Genomic DNA, 20780 nt, shown 5'->3' on the forward strand with positions numbered 1-20780 from the left:
GGGAGTACCTCATAATGTTTTGCAGCCACTGCTAGGTGTAAAACGGTATTGCCATCGCTGTCCTTGGAGTTAAGCAGTTGACCATCTCCCATTGTTTGTACCAAAAATTTAAACACCTCTGGCTGACTATGTTTCATACACAAGTGCAAAATACTTTCGCCGCTCGTAGTCCGCTCTCGCGCAGCCTCTGGCTTGGCCCTAAGAACCACTTCAACCACTTGAAATTGACCGTATATAGCCGCAACATGGACTGCGTTCCTACCATCTATATCGCGGGCGAAACACATGTTTGGATTTGCAGTTAACAACACACTAACTATCTCCAAGTACTCTTTCGCCGAGGCCATGTGTAGCGGTGACCATCTTTTTAGTTGATCAAGCTCTTCTGCTAGCTCGGGCTTTTGAGTTATTACCTCAGTTGTAAACTCTAAGTACCCGAGATTAACGGCCACATGTAATGGTGACTGCATAAAACGGCTTGATTTCTCGATGATGCATCGATCGAGGATAAGTGGATCTTGTTGGAGCAAGTTGCGCAACGATGGTACGTCTCCTGTAAGTGCTGCATCGTATAGCCGAGTTGTAAGCAGCTCAAGTCTTTCTCCTTGTTGTGCTTCCATCTTTTACAACAAGAATTTTGAGGAAGAATAATGTAAGGGGTTGATATAAGGTGGAATTGAAGGCTATAATAAGATTTTATTTATTTATTTATTTATTTATTTATTTTATTTTATTTTTTTTGAGGAAAGGCTATAATAGGCTCATGTATATATAGAGTTTTGATTTAGAATTTTCAACTTTGAATTGTATTGAAAGACGGTATGGTAGTGAACAAATTAAATTGAGAGATTTAATGTTGATAAAATTGACTTTTTGTTTGTCTAAGAGTATTTTGATACAATATTTATAGTCGGTATAGTAGAATAAATTATTGTTCATTTAATGTAAGGTTTGCCTTTTACATTAAGTAAAAAAAAGTATAGCTATATTACATTTATATTATATATGAGAAAAACTTAACTTTAACTGTGTAATAAAAGTTACTTTAAAAAAGTCATTGTACAATCAAATTATTGTACTCTCATTGCATCCAAAAGATTTTTATGAATAGGATGATCAATGGTATGTTATAATTTGTAAGTAGTTTTATAATAGCTCAAATAATTCGGTAGTTGTTGTTATGAAAAGGCCATAAATATGCAATACTAAATAAGGATTGACAAAAATTTAAGATTTTGTAGTCTTTTTATCTACAAACAATAGAAATTGATTTTAAAGTCTTTTTCAGTATATAAGGAATAAAAAGACATCTAACATTTTTGCTAATTTTTATTTTCAATGAAGCAGACCCTGGGGAAAAATAATTACAAGGGCGATAATTTTGAAATGTATTTCCTTACTAGTTCTTGTCAAAGAGAGCTCAATTAGAGAAGTGGCGTAATATTTAGGGTTGTACACCGGTCCAAAATCGGACTGGACCTGGACCGGATCTGTTGGGACCGGGACCTAGATTAGTGAATTTTGAGGACCGGAGACCGGACTTGATTCAATAGGTCCGGTTCCGGGTCAGACCTGAACAATCAGGTCCGGTTCGGATTTGGATCTGAACAGACCTGTTTTGTATTTTTTTTGTTTTTTTAAATAAATAACCTGTTGGACCTGCATATGGACTTGTTATGATAATTTTAGACCAGTTGCATAATTTAATGATTATATAATCACAAATTATCAATCACAAAATTACATAAATTCTATAAAGTCCCAATTCTCAAACACAAAAAAAATACTAAAAATTTAACAAATAATTCATAATTACATACTCTAAGTCTCAAATACTAGAAATACATAAATTCTCCAAAGACAACTTGAATTTTTACGAGTTGCTTTCCCTTCTGTGTGATCCTCACTAATATGAGTCCACGAAAACAATTTCATCGTCTACATCGTTAGATTCGTCACATTGCACCTCTAAATAAAAAAGCAATATAGGATATATTAGAATTTATTAATGAATGATAACAATGAAATAATAAATTTGGTGTAACAAAATTTCAAGTACATAAAATTAATACTACCTTTCTCTATTTCCTCTAACTCTTTCAAAGTTAAAAACATCAACGATTGGCACTCCCTTAGCTCTAAGCCAATCTTGAGTGCAAAGTAGCGTTTGAACCATCTTCAATACAAAAGTATTACATAAATATGTATAAACAAAGTCATATTTAGATATAAGCAAACTTGATTTTATAAAATAAAAAGATAAAGATGCATTACCTTAGGAGTTAAAAAACTCCGAAATGGATCTAGAGTACGACCTCCCGTACTAAAAGCAGATTCCGATGCAACGGTCGACAATGGGATGGCTAGTATGTCATGTGCCATGCGATTAACAATCAGATAACGCTGACAATTCTTACCCCACCAAGTCAATGCATCTTGTTCTTCCTCCTCCGGCCCTAATTGATCATTTAAGTACATATGCAACTCACTTATCGCATACCCACTTGTCCCCTTCAATTTTTTTCTCTTTCTTTTAGTTTTTTCACATAATCGGAACGCACTCCTATACTATTATCAACATCCATTGACATATTATCTCCACATTCTCCAGATTGGGTACTCTGAGGAATATTAGAAGCATACATTTTTCTATATTCCTCAAATAAAGTGTAAGTGAACTCCTTCACATCATTAGCAAGTTTCATACCCTTTTCCGGTCTATGCATATCCGTAAATGTCAATTCAACAATGACCATCTTAGAGTGAGGGCCGAGAAAAACAGCAACATAAATGAACTTATTCATATTATCCATATTCCCCCAATACTTATCAAACTTTTTTTTCATTGCAATGGCCATAGCTTGAAAATTCAAGTCCCCACTTTGTTCCCAATTATTCAACATATCATACATAGAAGCAATTTCACCTAAACCTTTATTAGTTGTCACATAATGGGAACCAGAAATTTGTTTAGTCAACACATAAAACTCCTCTAAAAACAAAACCAACCTCTCCACTTTTCCCAATCTTCGGGTTCAGGAGGCCTTTCATTGTCATTCAAATCCTCTCCATCAGGAGGAGATAACCCACTAAAAACACGTTGAAACTTCAAAGCCGTTTCCAACATTATGTATGTAGAGTTCCAACGAGTGGGGACATCAAAGGATAAAGAAGATTTTGAATCTATGTTTGCTTTTTGCACAAGATCTTTGAATCTTAGTATTCTTGCAAGGGAACTCTTAACATATTTCAAAGCATTTCTAACTCTATCAATACACACACCATGCTCACTAATACCATCCTGCCACACCTTGTGTGTAACGTCACCTTGTGTGTAACAGTCTAGGCCAAGGTGTGGCGGGTTACACACAAGGAACACAAGGTGACGTTACACACAAGGAAAACAAGGCGGGTTTTGGTTACACACAAGGAACAAAGGAATATTCCTCTCCAATGCTCATGAAAATATCTAAGGCATCCAAGGCAAATTAATTCCATGCTTACTCATCCATCCAAGTCACGCATGAATTGATCAAAGATGGAGCTATGTGGAAATCTAAAAGGATTTACTTTGAATTTGGGTATGCTGAAATGGTTTCCTTCAATACACCATGCTCACTAATACTGCGGTCATCATGCCTAGGATAGATGATCCTATGATGTTTGAAGTAAGTCCTTTCTTGAAACAAGCTCTAGGTACGAATTACCCTATGTTTTGTGATGAAATGTCCAAATTTGTGCCATATATGAGGTACTCCTGTCCATTTGCTAGATTGCTAAAATTGTTTATAATAATCACCTTTGTTCATGATCAAGTATGTATGTTCTTGATGATGTACAACGGTCCAAGCAGTGCTTATAAAGTTGAGCTATCTAGTGACTATGATGATGTGAGCTCAACTTTTAATGTGGGTGACCTTGCTCCATACTTGGATGATGAAAGCTTGAGGGCAAGCTTCTTTGAGGAAGGAGGGAATGATCCGGAATTGATCCTTGATCAGGAACTCGTACAAACCAATGAGCCTAGCAATTCAAAGGGTCCAAACACACGTTCAAAGGTCCAAAAGAATCAAGTTCCTATTGTCCATGGGCTATTCATTCATGGGTCCAAACTTGACAATGTTCCACGCATAGGTTTCCACATAGCTCCATCTTTGATCAAGTCATGCGTGATATTTTGCCTTGGATGCCTTAGATATTTTCATAAGCATTGGAGAGGAATATTCCTTTTTTCCAATCTAATTTGAAGGCAGCCAAAGACAAGGAAATAAAGAAGGGGGTTACACACGGTTTTAGTGTGCATTCAAGAGGAGTTTTACTCTCTTGTTGGGCGCCATTCATGGAGTAAAACCTCCTTAGTTTAATTGCTTTTTAATACTAGTTAATTATATGTTTATTTTCAATTGTTAGAATTAATTAGCTAAGCTTAAATTGCTATAATAAAGGTTGTAACCGATAGCCGTTGATAATAGGGAAAGCTGGGCGTAGTTGCAGCGAGTTCCTGAAGGAACTTCTTAAACGAATTCCTTTAAGGAACATCAACCGTTATTAGTCTTAAATGTGTGGCGGGTTCCATGGGAAACGTTACACATGAGGGCTGATCATAGTTGGCGGCTTTTGAGTTCTTTTTGGCTGGTGACTTTTGAGTTCCTTATTAATTAAGCTAAGTTAGATAATTAATATAACTACTTCCTTAGTCTATAAAGGGAAGCCTAGTCTAGTTCTTGTAATCTGACTTTGATGAATGAAAACTTTTCCATTTGAAATTTACTTTGAGTATCTTTCATATTTTAAACTAGTGGATTCAAGTTTTACTTGAACTCATGGATTCGAGTTTGTGAGCTTAACTCGGAGTGTTGGGGGTTAGCTTGTATTATGGTTAGTAGAGTGAGTGTTCAACTCTAACCATACTTATCCTTGATTTTCATTGCGAGTGTTCGTTTGGTAATCAAACCTCGAGTTCCTCGCTGTCAAGAACTTTGTTCTTTTCCTTACCCGTGTTCCCACGTAAACACTTAGCCTAAACACCAAACCACTTATACACCTAGCCTAAACACATAACCCATCACCCAAAACACTTAACCCTACCTTAGTTTCCGCATCACCATCCCACACAATTAAATTAATGATATGAGCAATGCATCTAACATAAGGATTTTTTCCATCATTAACACATCATGTTCTTCTAACCATTCTATTCAAGTGTGCACAAGCAACATCATTTGAAGAAGAATTATCAACAGTGATAGTAAAAAGTTTATCATCAATACCCCAATACTCTAAACATGCCTCAACTGCTTTTCCAATAGTCTCTCCTTTATGACTAGAAATTGGACAAAAACTTATGATCTTATTATTCAATTTCCAGTCATTATCAATGAAATGAGCCGTAAGACACATACAATTAATTCTTTGTATTGAAGTCCAAGTATCAGTGGTCACAAAAATTCTTTGACATGTCTTAAACATTTCTCTCAATTTCTCTTTTTCACTATAATACAACTTTAAACAATCATGAGCAATGGTAACACAAGATGGAATGTGAAATTGTGGACATGAAACTTGCACAAAGTGCCTAAAACCAGATTTTTCCACATGCTTAAATGGTAACTCATGAACAATAATCATGTGAATCAATGCCTCTCTAACATCATTCAAGTTAATAATCCTACTCCCACGCTTTAATTCACCACTCTCATGTTCTTGATCAAAATACAATTTAGTTTTCTTTTCTTTTTCCTTTTCTTTCTCTATATTAACATGATTACCAAGACATGATTCAACATGGTTTTTAACAATTTTTGAACCATTAAGATTACCATCAGCAGCAAAAGTTTTAGGATAAAACTTACATTCAGCTCGTAGTTTTCCATTGTCGACATACTCTAAGTAATATTTCTAATACTCAGCTTTCCTCTTACTTTTTTTGTTCCATGTATATTCTCGCCCCGCTTTTAGCTTCTAGTCGGAGGCAAAGTAGATTGCAATTCTTCCATATCCTTTTCAGAAAATGGCTGTGACATTTGTTGAGAAAAAGCAGCAGACCTTTTGGATTGAGAGCTCTCCATCTACAATATAAGTAATTTTTAAGTAACAATTATAAACACATCCCATTTAATAAAAAAAATTGAGAACAACTTACATTGCAAGAAAAAGAATCTGTGGTTCCTTGTTGATCCTAAACATATAAAACAATAGAATTCAATAACAATTTAAAAAAAAAATACATACACTGTAAAAAAAAATAAAAACAGAAAAATCTTTCTTTTGAGGTTAATTATTTGTGATACATGACAACGAACAACAAGTTAAATCATTATATATATATATATATATATATATATTTCCGGCCCGCGCCGCGCCACTACTACAAAATAAAGCAAAGGTAACAGTGGAAAACCATTGCCTATTGTTAAAAAAGTGTTGCCTTCTAGCTAAGGCAACACATATGAGACGTTGCTTATGCCCGCGTTGTCTATTCATAAGGCAACACATTTTTATTTTAAGGCAACAAATTTAAAAGCCAAGGTATAATGATACCTAAGGCAACACTTTTACAAAGCCAACAAATGAAAACTGTTACCACCTTAGGAGACAATTTAAAATTGTAACCTTATGTTATAATGTGCAACAACCCTTTCGATCGATGTATTAGCTAGTAACAATACAAAAGTGTTGCCAAATACCTTAAGGCAACAACATTAAAGCGATTAAATATAAAATTATAAATCAAATGAACAAAGATGAATCAACATGTAAACTCAACCATACACAATAATCAGTTTAAGCAGAACATCAATATATAAGAAATTTGATTTTATAACAAAATTCATGTGAACTCATTAATTAGAATCCAAAAAACAATATCCAATAAAATTTTATTACACAGTACTCATAAAAATCATAAATAACTTGTAATTCATGATCTAAGCTAGTAAATTTCTAATAACACTAAATTTATACTTGTTTATATCTAATTATGTACAAGGGGGAAGGAATGTAACCCTTAAAGAGCGAAATGGGTCAAATTACTATAAACAATCTAAAATGCTAATAAATCAACTCTTCGTTTTTGTCGTTAATATATATCTTCTTCCATGTACTTGTACGCCCTGTATTACCAATCAAATAACAAAGTTAGAATAATAATTTTTCAAAAACTAAGAAAAATAATTGAATTTATAAGCAAAGATATAGAATTAAAACATTTTACTAGTATGGCAAGCAAAACATACAAATATCAAAATTCATAAAGCAATTTTTACATTCATCCAAGACCAAGGGAAGGAAGTAGACAAACACCAGTTAGTAATGTAATACATTAGATATTCACCATGCATAATTAGGAAAATAAAGAGTAAATAAAACTCCCTCCCATTCTATTTGCTCTTCCACTCCGAAATCATTTTGTGAGACAAAAATAAGTCAAAAGTGAAAAGAACAACAAAAAAAGATTGGAGGGATAGTGAGATAAAATACATAATGAAACAATAGACAAAATAGAAATCATTTGTCATATGATTAAATATAGCCAAACAACTAATCTTATAATTTACCTTATTAAAAATGTAGTAAAAAGATAAACTTCCGACTAAGTTTACTAGACATGAGTGGCAAAGTAGAGTGTAGAAATTAGCCTGTAGAAAATAATTCATGTACATTATGATCTTTCAAACACTTTCACGGCCTAAGATAAACCTTGGTAAGGAAGACAGGGAAATCAAAGATTACACTACGATTACCCTATGAAATACGATCAATTTATTGTCTAGAGTGCATTGTTAAACAATAGAAATAGATACCCTTTAGAACTTAGAAGTGCAACCTTTTACAAATGGTAGTGATGTGCAACCTTAGGTATATTACTACATTCTTTTTTTTTTGAAAGAAATATATTAATACATTCTTGATACAAAGAAGTAAGATAGTTGTATGACTTGTATCCATAATTATCTAGGAAATCATTCTTGTTGGTAGCTCAAAAGACAACAAGATTTGGGTCATTGCTCTTAATTAATATATAGTGTGAGTTATTTTGTTGATCCTAATTAATCTACCCACCTTTACTTACCTTAAGTCCATCATCACAGCCAGTCATACACTCACAACAGTTATAGCTACAAGAACCATCAAACGGCAGAACACACACACAACCCAAAAAAAAGGAAAGAAATCAAAACAACGAAAAAAAGTAACTCATTAGCTCTATTTATATATAAATCACTAATTACATTATCACATTCCATCCACTCTCTATAAATATCCATTCTAAAGATTTATAGCTACAAGATCATCATCAACCAAAAATTTTTTAACTAGGCGTGCTTGGATTGAAGAAAATGTATTAATAGGGTAATAAAATTCAAACTATGCAAAATGAAAGTAAATAGAGAAGAAGGAGATAGTGATGATGAGCTTGTAAGAAAAATTATATAGTGATCGTAAGGTATGAGGCGAAGAATGAGGCTAATTTTAGGGGTAATAGTTACACTTGGTGGAAGACGTGTAACTATTACCCTCATTATGAGGGTAATAGTTCTTCCATTTCTCTCTTTTCCTCATGCAACAACTACCTTATGTCATTTGTAAACACCATACCTCCCATAACACCTCTAATTACTTATGTTTTTCAAGTTTGACTTTTATTACCACCTTAATATATTACCCCCAATCCAAGCATGCCTAAGGAATGATATTTAGTTTAATTTTATAAGTAGACAACTTAAAATAAACGCAACAATAAAAAAATGTTCACATCTTAGGCTATACATCAGTGATCTGACTCTTTGGGATTAGATTACTACCATTGCTAAGGCTACTAACTTCAATCTTTAATAGACACACTCATCTATATTTGTCAATTGACTTTCATATTCAAAATAAATCATGACTAGTTGTAGTGAAACAATTTAGTTTGAATTTCAATCTTATAAGGTGTAATTTAGCTACTTTTATAACTCACCTTGTGTTTTACACTGACATCAATCATTGAGATGAAAAAACGTTATTTCTAAAAATTTAAAGGGTCTTTGAAATCACTTTTCTTATTAAAATAGACTATGGCTTAATCTTTTAACCTTTAAAAACTATGGCTTAATCATTTGAGGTTGCAATCAATATTATTCCTTGCACATTACTCCCCTCCATGCCCCTTCCCCGCACACAGTTCCTCGCCCTTCCCCCTTACCTACATCACTGCACCCCTCCATGCCCCTTTCCCTGCACAGTACAATTTCAAATTGGAATTTCATATAACAATTCTAAAGCACAACCAAGTAATCTGCCATTCCTCAAAGTTTATTAAGAGCTTAATTTCAATATAGCATTTAAATTATATCTAAAGTCCAACAATAAGTAAAATGCGGCAATAAGATGATCATCCTTAAGCAGGATGTTTTGTGAGTTTATGACACATGCTCTTTCTGACACAATCACAGCAAAACCCAGTGCCTTTTGAACAACACTAGTAAAGCTGCATATGATTATACTCCATCATTAAAATCATGAGTATCAAAACTATAATTTCATATTAGAATTCCCGATTGCAAGCAAATTAAACCATCACTTCATATCAGTGGCGTCTCCAGGATTTCCAAATAGGGGGTTTGAAATTTCGAAAGTTCAGAATCATAATTTACAATGGAATGGATTGCATATTTGCATACAATTATGTACGAATTGCATATTTGCATACAATTATATGAATTGCATATTTGCATACAATTATGTAAAGACCAAAAGTAACTCAACAAATTTCACCAATTTCAATGATAGGCTAAGTGGCTAACAGCAACAATACGGCAAACCACTCGCAAATTAACAGCAACATGCAACAATACAACAACAATAGGCTAACTGGAAACTGGAAAGAATGGATACGAGAAAGAAATAAACCAAAAAACATCAATAAACAAACCACTCACCAATATGGCAATACTGCAGCACAGAAGTTCACACAATCACTATAAAATTATTTTTTCAGAATTATTTAGATAGTAAAAATCAATACATCATAATTTATCAAGATTCAAGAAGAAGAATATCTTTGCATACGGCAATACAGCAAACTAAGAAGAATGTCTTTGCAATTGCATACAATTTTTTTTTAGATTTTTTTTAGATAATAAAAATCAATACATCATAATTTATTATCAAGAATTCATTCATTCAAGATCAAAACAAATAGTATGTAAAATATATGAAATTAAGAAGTAAAAATGCAGTTATTCATCTACAGAGCCACAAAATATGGATGAGTGGATGACGGAGCAGTGGAGCACCGAGCACTGATTATCCCCTTCTAATCGACTTCTGCAATAAATCGACGATAACCCATGACAAGAAGTCAAGAACAATGTACAGATTACACTAATTACAGAACATGAGAACAATGTAGTACATTCTAAAACAACCTCCATTGAATCGTTGATAAGCACTCTAAAACAATAGACAATCAACACTTCAACCGACAATCAGTACATGCTGTACAAATTACACTAATTCAAGTCAACAGAAAACAATTCAACAAATGAACTACTTCTACAATCTACAAACCCTAAATCAGTAAATGTAAATCAGATACTTCCTTACCCAAGACCCCAATTTCAACCATTTTTTCAATAGACAATAGTCACCCAAAAACCCAAAATTGATAGCTAAAGTTCATCACACATCCACACATTCAAACACCACGTATTCACATAATTATCTACAAAAATCATGAAACCAAAAACTTTATATATTATTAACCCAGAAGGCCAGATAGAACTAGATAGAAGACGACATACAATTAAAGCCTTAAAGGAAACCGGCAAAGTGGGCAACGCAAGGCCGCAAAGGCGCAAATCCGCAACAGCTAACGGTGACACGGTGGAGGGCCTGGACTCCGATCTGGGTTCTGGTGTGCGAAGCGCCGGGAACGAGTGAGGCGGTCGCCGGCCTGCATGCGGGCAGCGGGGCTGGCGTCTGGCTGTGCGAGCCTTATAGAGGAGTTAGGGTTTATCGGTTTGAGAATTTGGGTGAAAGTGGTAAAACAAAGCCTTTTAGCTGTTTAAAAAAAAGAAAAAAAAAAAGGTGTGATTTATGGGTCTTGAACCCACGACCTCGTGAATAGTGGGAAGTTAAAAAACCCGCTAAGCTGCAGCTTTAATTCATAATACATATCACACAAATTTTCAATTTAACCCTTTTACTCTTTTTGTTTTTCTAACTTTACAATTTCTTCAATAAATCAGTGGGTTCAATGAACCCACGTTGGATCCGCCTCTGCTTCATATCACAATTTCACACTGAAATTTCAAATTACAAATTCAAAAAGAGCAATCAAATTCATGAACATAAATTATAAAATAGGGCAATCGCAATTTAACGAATTTACATCCCAAATTGTAAAAAAAAAATAAAAAAAACGAGCAGTCATTGGGTTTTTCTTTCACGAATTTAAACAATCGCAATTTCATACTATAATTTCTATCAAGATTATATTAAGAAATCGGGCAAGATATCAAAACTATCAAACAATTCGCAAAGAGCAATTAAATTCATGAAAAGAAACTTAATTAATATCAACTTACCGATGATAGAGTAAAAAATTTCAGGCGATCGACAAAATCACGAAGAACCAATGCTTGGTAGTAACCGTGGAGTTGAACCACCGACCTGCGTTTAGTGGTGAGTAGAGAGAGAAGATATCATCGTTTCTGGCTTTCTTCAATGAGAATTAGGAGAGAGAAGAGAAAGAAGTTAGGGTTTGACGTTTGATCTACTTCCTCCGTAAACGGTTATTTGCAACATTTACTAAAAGTAGGTGCTACCTATTATTTGCATCACTTCCATTTTAGGACAAAAAATATCTATGTTCACACTGCAAATACCCAACATACCTTACTTTTTCACACTTACTTTTTATTTTATCTTTACATTACATGGACAATTTTGTATTTTACGTTTCTCTCTCTTACTTTTTCCCACTACCAAATTTTGCATAGGCCTCCGTGAACGGTACATTTGTTGCAAATAACCGTTTACGGAGGAAGTATCTAATTGGGATTTTGCAGATTTAGGGATAAGTTAATAGAAAAAAAAGGTGCACTGGGTTTCGAACCCAGTACATTTGATTATAAAAATAAGGCATTTACTGCTCAAAGTGTATAATAATTATTAATTAAGCATTTTTTTTTATTTAATCTTTAACCTACCCGAATTTTATCGGATCTCACCAAACTCATACTAGATCCGCTTGAAGAACTTAGCCTAACACACCCTAGGTTTAAGATTTTAGTCTCTCCCAATTCTTTATACGGTCGTACCTCCTAAAACTTAGTGGGAAAATGGATTTAGCGGAAATTACTTTTTGAAACTGCGCTAAATTATACCTCATAAAATATATTTTAAAATTCAAATAGGTTTAGAGACTATTTTGTGATTAGCCTATAATCTTAAAATATCACACTCAAAGTTTCATATTCTAATCTAAATTTTTTTGGGATTTGGGAATTTTTAGATTTTTTTTTTGGGTTGTGCTAATATTTTGGTGTTTAATTATACCTATACATAATTTTAATGTGGCACAAATGTTTGAATGCAACAAGGGATAAGATACTCGTGGCACAAGTGTTTGTTTGTCACAAAATAGAATTCTCCGTGGCACAAGTGACAATTTGCCACAAGAACAAATTACTCGTGGCATAAACGTTTGTTAGCCACGGGAAAATTATTTAGCCGCCACACAAGTTTCAATTAGCCACACATTTTTATTTTCTCGTGGCATAATATTTTGTCGTCACTTATGTTTACTGGTTTAATTTATTTTTCCGTGGCAAGATCAAATTATGTTACGAAATTTGAATTCCCATGGAATAATTCGTGGCACAAGTGGTGAAATGTTGTAGTGTACATTCTTAGGCGACAATTGTACAGTCGTTATCTTTTCCAACAACATTTTCTAAACTTGTTGCCTTAGGTAAAAGAAAAGTAACATAGGTGATTGTTGTCTTTGATGGTCTATAGCAACACTTTTTTAATTGTAGCACATGGATCTAGTAGTATTATTTTGGTTCATAGTAACATTTAATATTCGTTGCCTTAGGTTATCAAGGGTAATGGTTTTTTTAGTGTTGCAATTTTAGATGTTGCCTATTCTCATTATTTTTGTAGTACATATATATATATGTATATGTATATGTATATGTACATATATATATATATATATATATATATATATATATATACAAGTTAAATTATTGTAAAAAAATGCATACAATGTAAAAAAAAATAAAAACAGAAAAACGGAAATTAAACTCACAATTCGAAAGAAACCAAAATTCAACAAGAATTCGAAACAAATGAACTAAAGGAATTCGAAAACAGTTATTTAAACTCAAAAAAAACCAAAAAAAAAAAAAAAAAACATGAATTCGAAAGAAATGAACTAAAAAAAAAAAAAGAAATTCAACATGCAAACATTAAACAATCATTATAAACAATTGAAACATGAATAAACATATTATTCTCACACTTAATTCATTATTTCGAATACAAAATACCAAAACATAATTAGATTTACATTATAAAAAAAAAAAAAAACAAACTTACAATGCCCAGATTTTCGCGTGCGGTGGCTGATGCAGCTTGCAGAAAGGGTTTTCGCACTGGTGGCCTGGTAGGCAGTGGGCGTCTGGTGTCTGGTGGCCGCCCGAGGGGGGCGTGCAGCCGGTGTAGGTGCAGGGTGCAGCGTGAGGGTGTCGGCTGAAAGAGTGAGGGGGTTAGGGTTAGAAATGAAAACTGATTACTTGTTTTGATTTTTGAAAAAAAAGCCTTTTTTAAAATAAAAAAAAAATACACAATTTTACCAGGTTTTAGGTCCGGACCTAAAACCCCCGGTTTTAGACCGGATCCGGACTAGAACCGGAATCCCTAAATTTCAAAGATCGGGACCGGACCTGAATCTACAGGTCCGGATCAAGTCTACTCCCACAACAGGTCCGGTTCGGGTCGGTTTTCAGGTCCGGTCTTGTTTATGTACACCTCTAGTAATATTGATGAGTTTATTGACTGAGGCCCTAATATTATTAGCATTAATTTAGACCTTGTAGTACTCTACTATTGTCCTGCACTAAAAGTCTAAAATGAAATATTTTATTATAATACAAAGGTTTTTTATAACACCACAAAAAAAAAAAAAAAAAAAAAACAACTCCAAAAATTGATTCCTACACCACTTAACAGATTTTTGGATGGCTTCGTTAGTCGGATCCACCACGTACACATGTCAGTATTGCATTGGTTTAAAAAAAAATTTAAAAAAAGAAAAATATCCTAAAACCCTAACCCAGCCCCAACCTCAGTGCCACCACCGGCAACCCTTGACCCCCATCGTGAGCAGCCCCGGCCCTGTCCCCAACCACCGGCACTTGTGAAACCCACCTGAGCCGACCAGCAGCATGAAGCACCACCCTAGCCCAACCTTATACGCCACAACCCCAGCTAGTACCGAAAATCTGGCAACCTAAACCCATTTGACCTACCCCGAAAACCACCCTCTATTACCTTTTACCCTTAAAACGACTGAAATCGACCATGGCAGCCCTCGATTGGTCAATTCGGCCGCCAATTTCAATGGTCGTTTAAGGGTTGGGGAAATGGGGGTGGATTTCGCGGTGGTTCACTACTAGAAAATAGCCAATCAACGACGGAAAAAAAAATCCTTCGGAAAACCCTGAAATTCCGTTGGAAATCCCCATTTCCGACGGAATTCCGTCGGAAGGCACCGTCGCATTACATTTTGTTGGAATTTCGCGATATTTTGAGCGAAATTCCGTCGAAAAGGTCCATTCTGACATAATTTCCGACAAATTTTGTTCTGTCAGAGTCAAGTTTGACTTAATTGGGAAGTCTGTCGCAATGTTCCGACGAAACATTTTCCGTCGGTATGAGTTATATTCCGAAGGAATTTTCCGTCGGAAAAGTCATTAAAAAAAACAGCCCCACCCTTAACCCTTACCCCACCTAGATCCACCACTGCCCACACCCCTACTCACCACCCCAACCCACCCCCACCACCATACCCCCCTACCCCCATAATAACCACACATGCATACCCCCTGCCCCCTACCCACCGTAAACCACCCACCTCCACCCTGTAAACCACCTACCACCACCAGCCACCACCAAAAATTCAAAAACCCACAAAAATCACACAAAAAACAACCAAGCAAAAATAAATCAACAAAAATAAACTCAAATTAAACAACGAATCAAACATTAACCACACAATCAAAATTAACCCACAATAATAAATAAAAAAAAAAAAGTCAAACTAAATTAATAGAAACAAAACGAAGACATACCTTCAATTCCACCTCTGAAACCTCAAATTTGGGATTATATGGTTAAATTCGGCCATAAAAACTCCAGATCTGAAATTTTGATAGTCAAATTTGACCATAAACACCATAATTATTGACGACCACCAGCCCACACTCCACCGTTTGTTGTCGAAAATTTGAGGGAAAAGGAAAAAATCAAGAAGAAAAACATAATGAAAATGGAGGAAAAGTGAAAAAAGAACGAAAAGAAAACGAAAAAGGAAAAGAGGATGAAGGAGAACAAGAAAGGAAAAGAGGATGAAGGAGAACGAAAAAGAAAACAAAAAAGGAAAAGAGGAAAGAGAACGAAAGAGAGAGAGAATGAAGGAGAAAGAAGGAGAACGAAGAAACAGAGAAAGAAAGAAGGAGAAAGAGGAACAGAGAAAGAGAAGAAGAGAAGAAGTGAGGAGAGAGAAAGAGAAGGAGAATGGCGGAAATGGGGGGGGGGGGGGTTTGGGCTGTTTTAGGGTTTTCTTATTTTTTTTTAATTAAGATTCCGACAGAAATTCCGTCGAAAATTTCCGACGGAATATTAATCCGTCGGAATATTTGGGATTTTCAAGGGAATATTCAGTTGAAAATTTTCAACGGATTTTAATTCCGTCGGAAATTTAGCTTTCCCACGGAAAGCCTATAGTTCTGAGGGAATTAATATCCGTCGCGAGAATTCCGACGGATTTTCCGTCGTAACGTACCTTTTTGGACGGAATTTTCAAACAGACCCTAATTTTGTCGGAAAGTTCAAATTTCCCGACGGAATTTAGGTCCGTCGGAACGATTTCGTCGGAAAACGGCCTATTTCTAGTAGTGGTTTTTGTGGCGGGCTGAATGGGTTTGAAGGGTTGAGTGGCTTTTGCGGTGGTTTGAAGGGCTTGGGGTGGTTTTCGGGGAGGGGGGAGTGGGGAAGAGGTGGAGTCGGCGGTTATAGGGGTGGTAGGTAGGCTGTTTTGCCGGTATTTGTGGGGGCGGGGATGCCGGCGGCAGTCGACGGCTGGGGCAAGTGGTGCCGGTGGTGATGGGGCTGGCTAGGTTAGGGGTTATGTTTTTTTCCTTATTTTTTAATTTCTCTTTTTCTCTTTATTAATTTATTTATTTAAATCAATAGACACTTGACACATGTCTTCTAGGAGCCCTACTAACGGATTCCATCCAGGAATCAATTTAAGTAATGGTGAAATCAATTTTTGGAAGTTTTTGTGGTGTTATAATAAAAGTTTTTTTTTGTGATGTTATAATCCAAATTGTGACAATTTTGTGGTTTTTTTTGCAAAATTCCTTAATATTAAAGGCCGCACAAGTTTTAAAAAAGGTTATTATGTTAAATATAAGGTTACTATGTTAAAATTAATGTCAATATAATGTCAGTGCGTGCGTATAAGCCTCAGGTTCACAATAATATTATTGTGAACCAGGTCCACGCAAAATTTTGAAGCTCAAGTAGGGGGAAATGAAAATGATAAATAATTATTTATTATAAACGCAAACCGTTTGACTACCAAACATAACCTTAAAGAATATTCTAAAATGGATGAAAAACGTAAAGTGTTAAAAAATTCAAAACCAAAGATAGTATACCTATAATCATTCATGCTCAAAATGAAGATATACATAGTGCTAAAAGTCACAGATACAAAAATGAGCTTGGGCCACACCTTACCGATAACAACAATTGTTCACTGAATTCAAAAATTTAACAGGCTTGGACACAACTGTTTTGATTCTTTTATTAATATGGGATACCCTCCCAATATTTCCCCCTCCCCCTACTTTTACATTCGATAACACTTCTACTCGCATGTGAGCACAACTATAGCTAGGTCAGGACAATCGGGGCGGCCCCCAGGGCCCCCAAATCAAAATCTCAGTTTCATTGAAAGATATTTAAGCTATATAAATAAATCTTCTCATATGTTAGACAAATTAATAAACTAGCTCAATGGTCATAGCAAGTTGTTATAGTGGAATTTTAGTTAGCTTCCTGTTTTGGGCCGGGGTTGTCATTCATGTTTTTGTTTCATTTTTAGTTCTTTTCTTTCTTTCTTTTTTTTTTATTTTTTTAAGCAATTTTTAGTTCTTTCTTCTTCTTCTTTCTTTGTTTTTAAACCTATTCTTCTTTCTAATTTAACCATTAGCTTTTTTTTTTTTTTTTTGAAAAATTTAAAAGAACATATAATTTCCTTATTTTGACCAAGTTCTTAATATTCTACTTTAATGAAGGGGTGGATGAAATTCAAACTTGTGATCTTTGTGCCACTGCACGTTGTCATCGATATCACATTAAAGAACTAAGTCAAACAAAAACTTAAACTGAAGGTTGAAGCTTATGATTGGTTTATTAGCTCTTATTTTAATTTTATAAATTTTTTACGCCGCCATAGATATGAATGGTAAACTTAAATTCCTAATTATATTCATTACATTTCTTGCAAGTGTTAAGACCTTTTCTTCATCCAAAATAATCCTTTTATAAAATAGTATTATCAACATTTTTTTTATTTATCAAATTTTTTGTTTCTTTTATGTAATTTTTATTCTTATTTTATAGTTTATCGAAAAAATATTTATTTTATATTGGATTAAAATTTTCAAAAATTATATTTACATTGTAGATATTAGAAAACTAATTATGTCCATATAATCATTGGCAGAACCAGCGTGGGTCCTGGTGGGTCATGTGACCCTGTTGGTCATGATCAATTAGCCAGCTTAAGTGAAGACCTGTGCACATAGAATTCTGATGTAACAGAATTCTGTTATTGTTATAACAACTTAATTCTGTTATAACAAACTGATGTATATATATACTGTACTCCCTTTTACAATTGCAACTGATTCATTTCTGAATAAGAAAATCTCTTCTCTTCTTTCTCTCTCTACTCTTTCTCTCTCAATACATTGAGATTTTCTACATGGTATCAGAGCAGGCGATTGAATTTCTTCGTTTCTGCAATTTTTTCAGCAATTCAGAGTTACAATTCTGAAATAATCTTCGTCTTCTTCAGTTGAGTTCAATATTGATTCAAATTTCTGCGAATTTTATCAAGGAAATTTAGAGAGTTTGATCAATATTTCTTCATATATTTTGTTTGCTTCAGTTTATTGTAAAAATGGCAGCAAATTCTGTTACACAAGATGTAACATCACCTTATTACATAAATCCTTCTGAAAACACTTCGTTGCCTATAGTTTCTGAAAAATTTTCTGGTGAAGCATATGGTGAATGGAAGAGAAGCATGATGATTGCTTTGGCTACGAAGAACAAGCTAGGGTTTGTGGATGGAAGCCTACCTAAGCCAGCTGAAAATGATGTGAATTGTGCAGCATGGAAAAGGTGTGATGCAATAATCATTTCTTATATTTTGAGGTCTTTGGAAAATTCGATTGCAAGGAGTGTATTGTTCTTGCCTACTTCTCAAGAAATCTGGAAGGATTTAGAAGAAAGGTTTTCACAAACTTGTGGACCTCAATTGTATTCTTTACAACAATCTTTGGCTGATTTGAAGCAAGGACCAGAAGTTTCTGTGACAGATTTCTTTACACAGATTAAAGCAATATGGGATCAGATTAATCAAATGAATCCTTTGCCTACTTGTGCAAGTAATGGATGTACTTGTACTCAGATTTTCTTGAAACAACAACAAGAAGAAAGACTAGTTCAGTTCTTAATGAAGCTGGATAGTAGATTCACAACAGTCAGATCGAATATCTTGATGATGCAGCCTTTGCCATCTATTTCAATGGCATATAAACTGCTTGTTCAGGAATAAAAGCAAAGGAAAACAACTTTGATTGATGAAGATTACTCAAGAAACAGGGGCATGGTGTTTGCTACTGATTACAAAAAGAATACAGGTGGCAAGAATCATTTTCAGGGTTCTAGAATGACATTTCGATCAACAAATGGTAATAAACTGGTGGTTGCTGGAAAAAAACCTTTCTGCAATCATTGCAAGTTTCCTGGGCATACTATTGAGACTTGTTTCAAATTACATGGCTATCCATCAAACTTCACTAAAGGGAAAGGAAGAACTGTTGCAGCAGTAGCTCAAATTGAAGATGAGGAGGACCTAGCTGATCATACTACACATGTTTCTGTGGATCAGTTTAACAACATACTCAAGGCTTTACAATGTCAAGAACCTGGCTCATCAGCTGAATCACAGGCTCATGTGGCAGGTACATGCTTATTAACCTGGTCAAACATTAAATGGATAGTAGATAGTGGAGCAACATACCATATATGTTCAAGTTTAGACTTGTTTGAGACATATAAAGTGTTTGATAAGCATCCTAATACTATTACTATTGCTGATGGAAAACATGTGATAGTGGAACATATAGGGACAGTTTCCTTTAAAAATGGTATAGTGTTGCAGAATGTATTACATGTGCCAGGCATCAAGTTCAATCTTATTTCTACACATAAATTGTGTACTGACATGAACTGTGAAATTGTATTTACTCATGATAAGTGCTTAATTCAGGGGCCAACCTTGAATCAATCAGTGGTTTTTGGTAGTCTAGCATCAGGGCTGTATGCTGTAAATGACAGAACAGCAAAGAAGGAAGAGCAATTGCTACAGGAAGAGGCAATAGGTGGATGTAGTATGGTCAGAAGCCTTGATGATGATGCTAAGCTTTGGCATCTTAGAATGGGGCATATGCCTTTCAATAAGCTGTACCTAGTTAATCCTGTTTTTGATAATAAAGTTGGCAGTGCAATAGTATGCCAAGTTTGTCATAAGGCTAAGCAGACTAGAAAACCCTTCCCTGATAGTCTTGCTAGGTCAGAGAAACGTTTTGGTTTATTGCATATTGATACTTGGGGTCCATATAAAACTAAAACTCATGATGGTTTTAGTTATTTTCTCACAATTGTAGATGATTTTTCAAGGCATACTTGGACTTTTCTTATGAGAAATAAAGATGATGCAGTTCAAATTATTACTGATTTGATTGTTTTCATTAAAACTCAGTACAACATGGATGTTATGTGTATTCGGACTGATAATGCTAAAGAATTGTGTGAGGGTAATATTGTTCAAGTGTACAGAAAACATGGGATAAGGCATCAAAAGTCATGTGTAGATACCCCACAACAGAATGGCAGGGTGGAAAGGAAACATAGGCATTTATTGGAAACAGCAAGGGCTCTCTATTTTCAATCAAGGGTTCCTGTGAAGTTTTGGGGAGAGTGTTTGCTGACTGCTACACATGTAATAAACAGAATGCCTTTGAGTTCTGTTAATTTTGCATCACCTTATGAGGTTCTAAATGGGAAGAAACCTGATCTACATCATTTAAAGGTGTTTGGCTGTCTATGTTATGTTTCTACCTTGAAAACAGGAAGATCTAAGTTTGATTCAAGAGCCTCACCTTGTGTTTTATTAGGTTATCCACCTAATCAGAAGGCTA

At 34.6% G+C, this 20780-nt stretch overlaps 2 protein-coding genes across 2 annotated transcripts in view; one reads left to right on the forward strand and one right to left on the reverse strand.

The window, feature by feature from the left end:
• The window catches only part of LOC110696244, a 3519-nt gene extending 2625 nt beyond the window's left edge, over positions 1-894 (reverse strand). The window contains exon 1 of the mRNA XM_021873524.1: positions 9-894. Coding sequence (XP_021729216.1) covers positions 9-620 — 612 coding nt within the window. The 5' untranslated portion in view covers positions 621-894. The remainder of the gene's footprint in view (positions 1-8) is intronic.
• A 17578-nt stretch (positions 895-18472) lies between these two features.
• On the forward strand, positions 18473-19132 carry LOC110696230. The gene has a single exon (XM_021873508.1). It carries the CDS (start codon positions 18473-18475, stop codon positions 19130-19132), a length of 660 nt encoding a protein of 219 aa, XP_021729200.1.
• Positions 19133-20780: the final 1648 nt, after the last annotated feature.

This window comes from Chenopodium quinoa, unplaced genomic scaffold, assembly GCF_001683475.1.
Source record: "Chenopodium quinoa cultivar QQ74 unplaced genomic scaffold, ASM168347v1, whole genome shotgun sequence".
Lineage (NCBI taxonomy): Eukaryota > Viridiplantae > Streptophyta > Magnoliopsida > Caryophyllales > Amaranthaceae > Chenopodium > Chenopodium quinoa.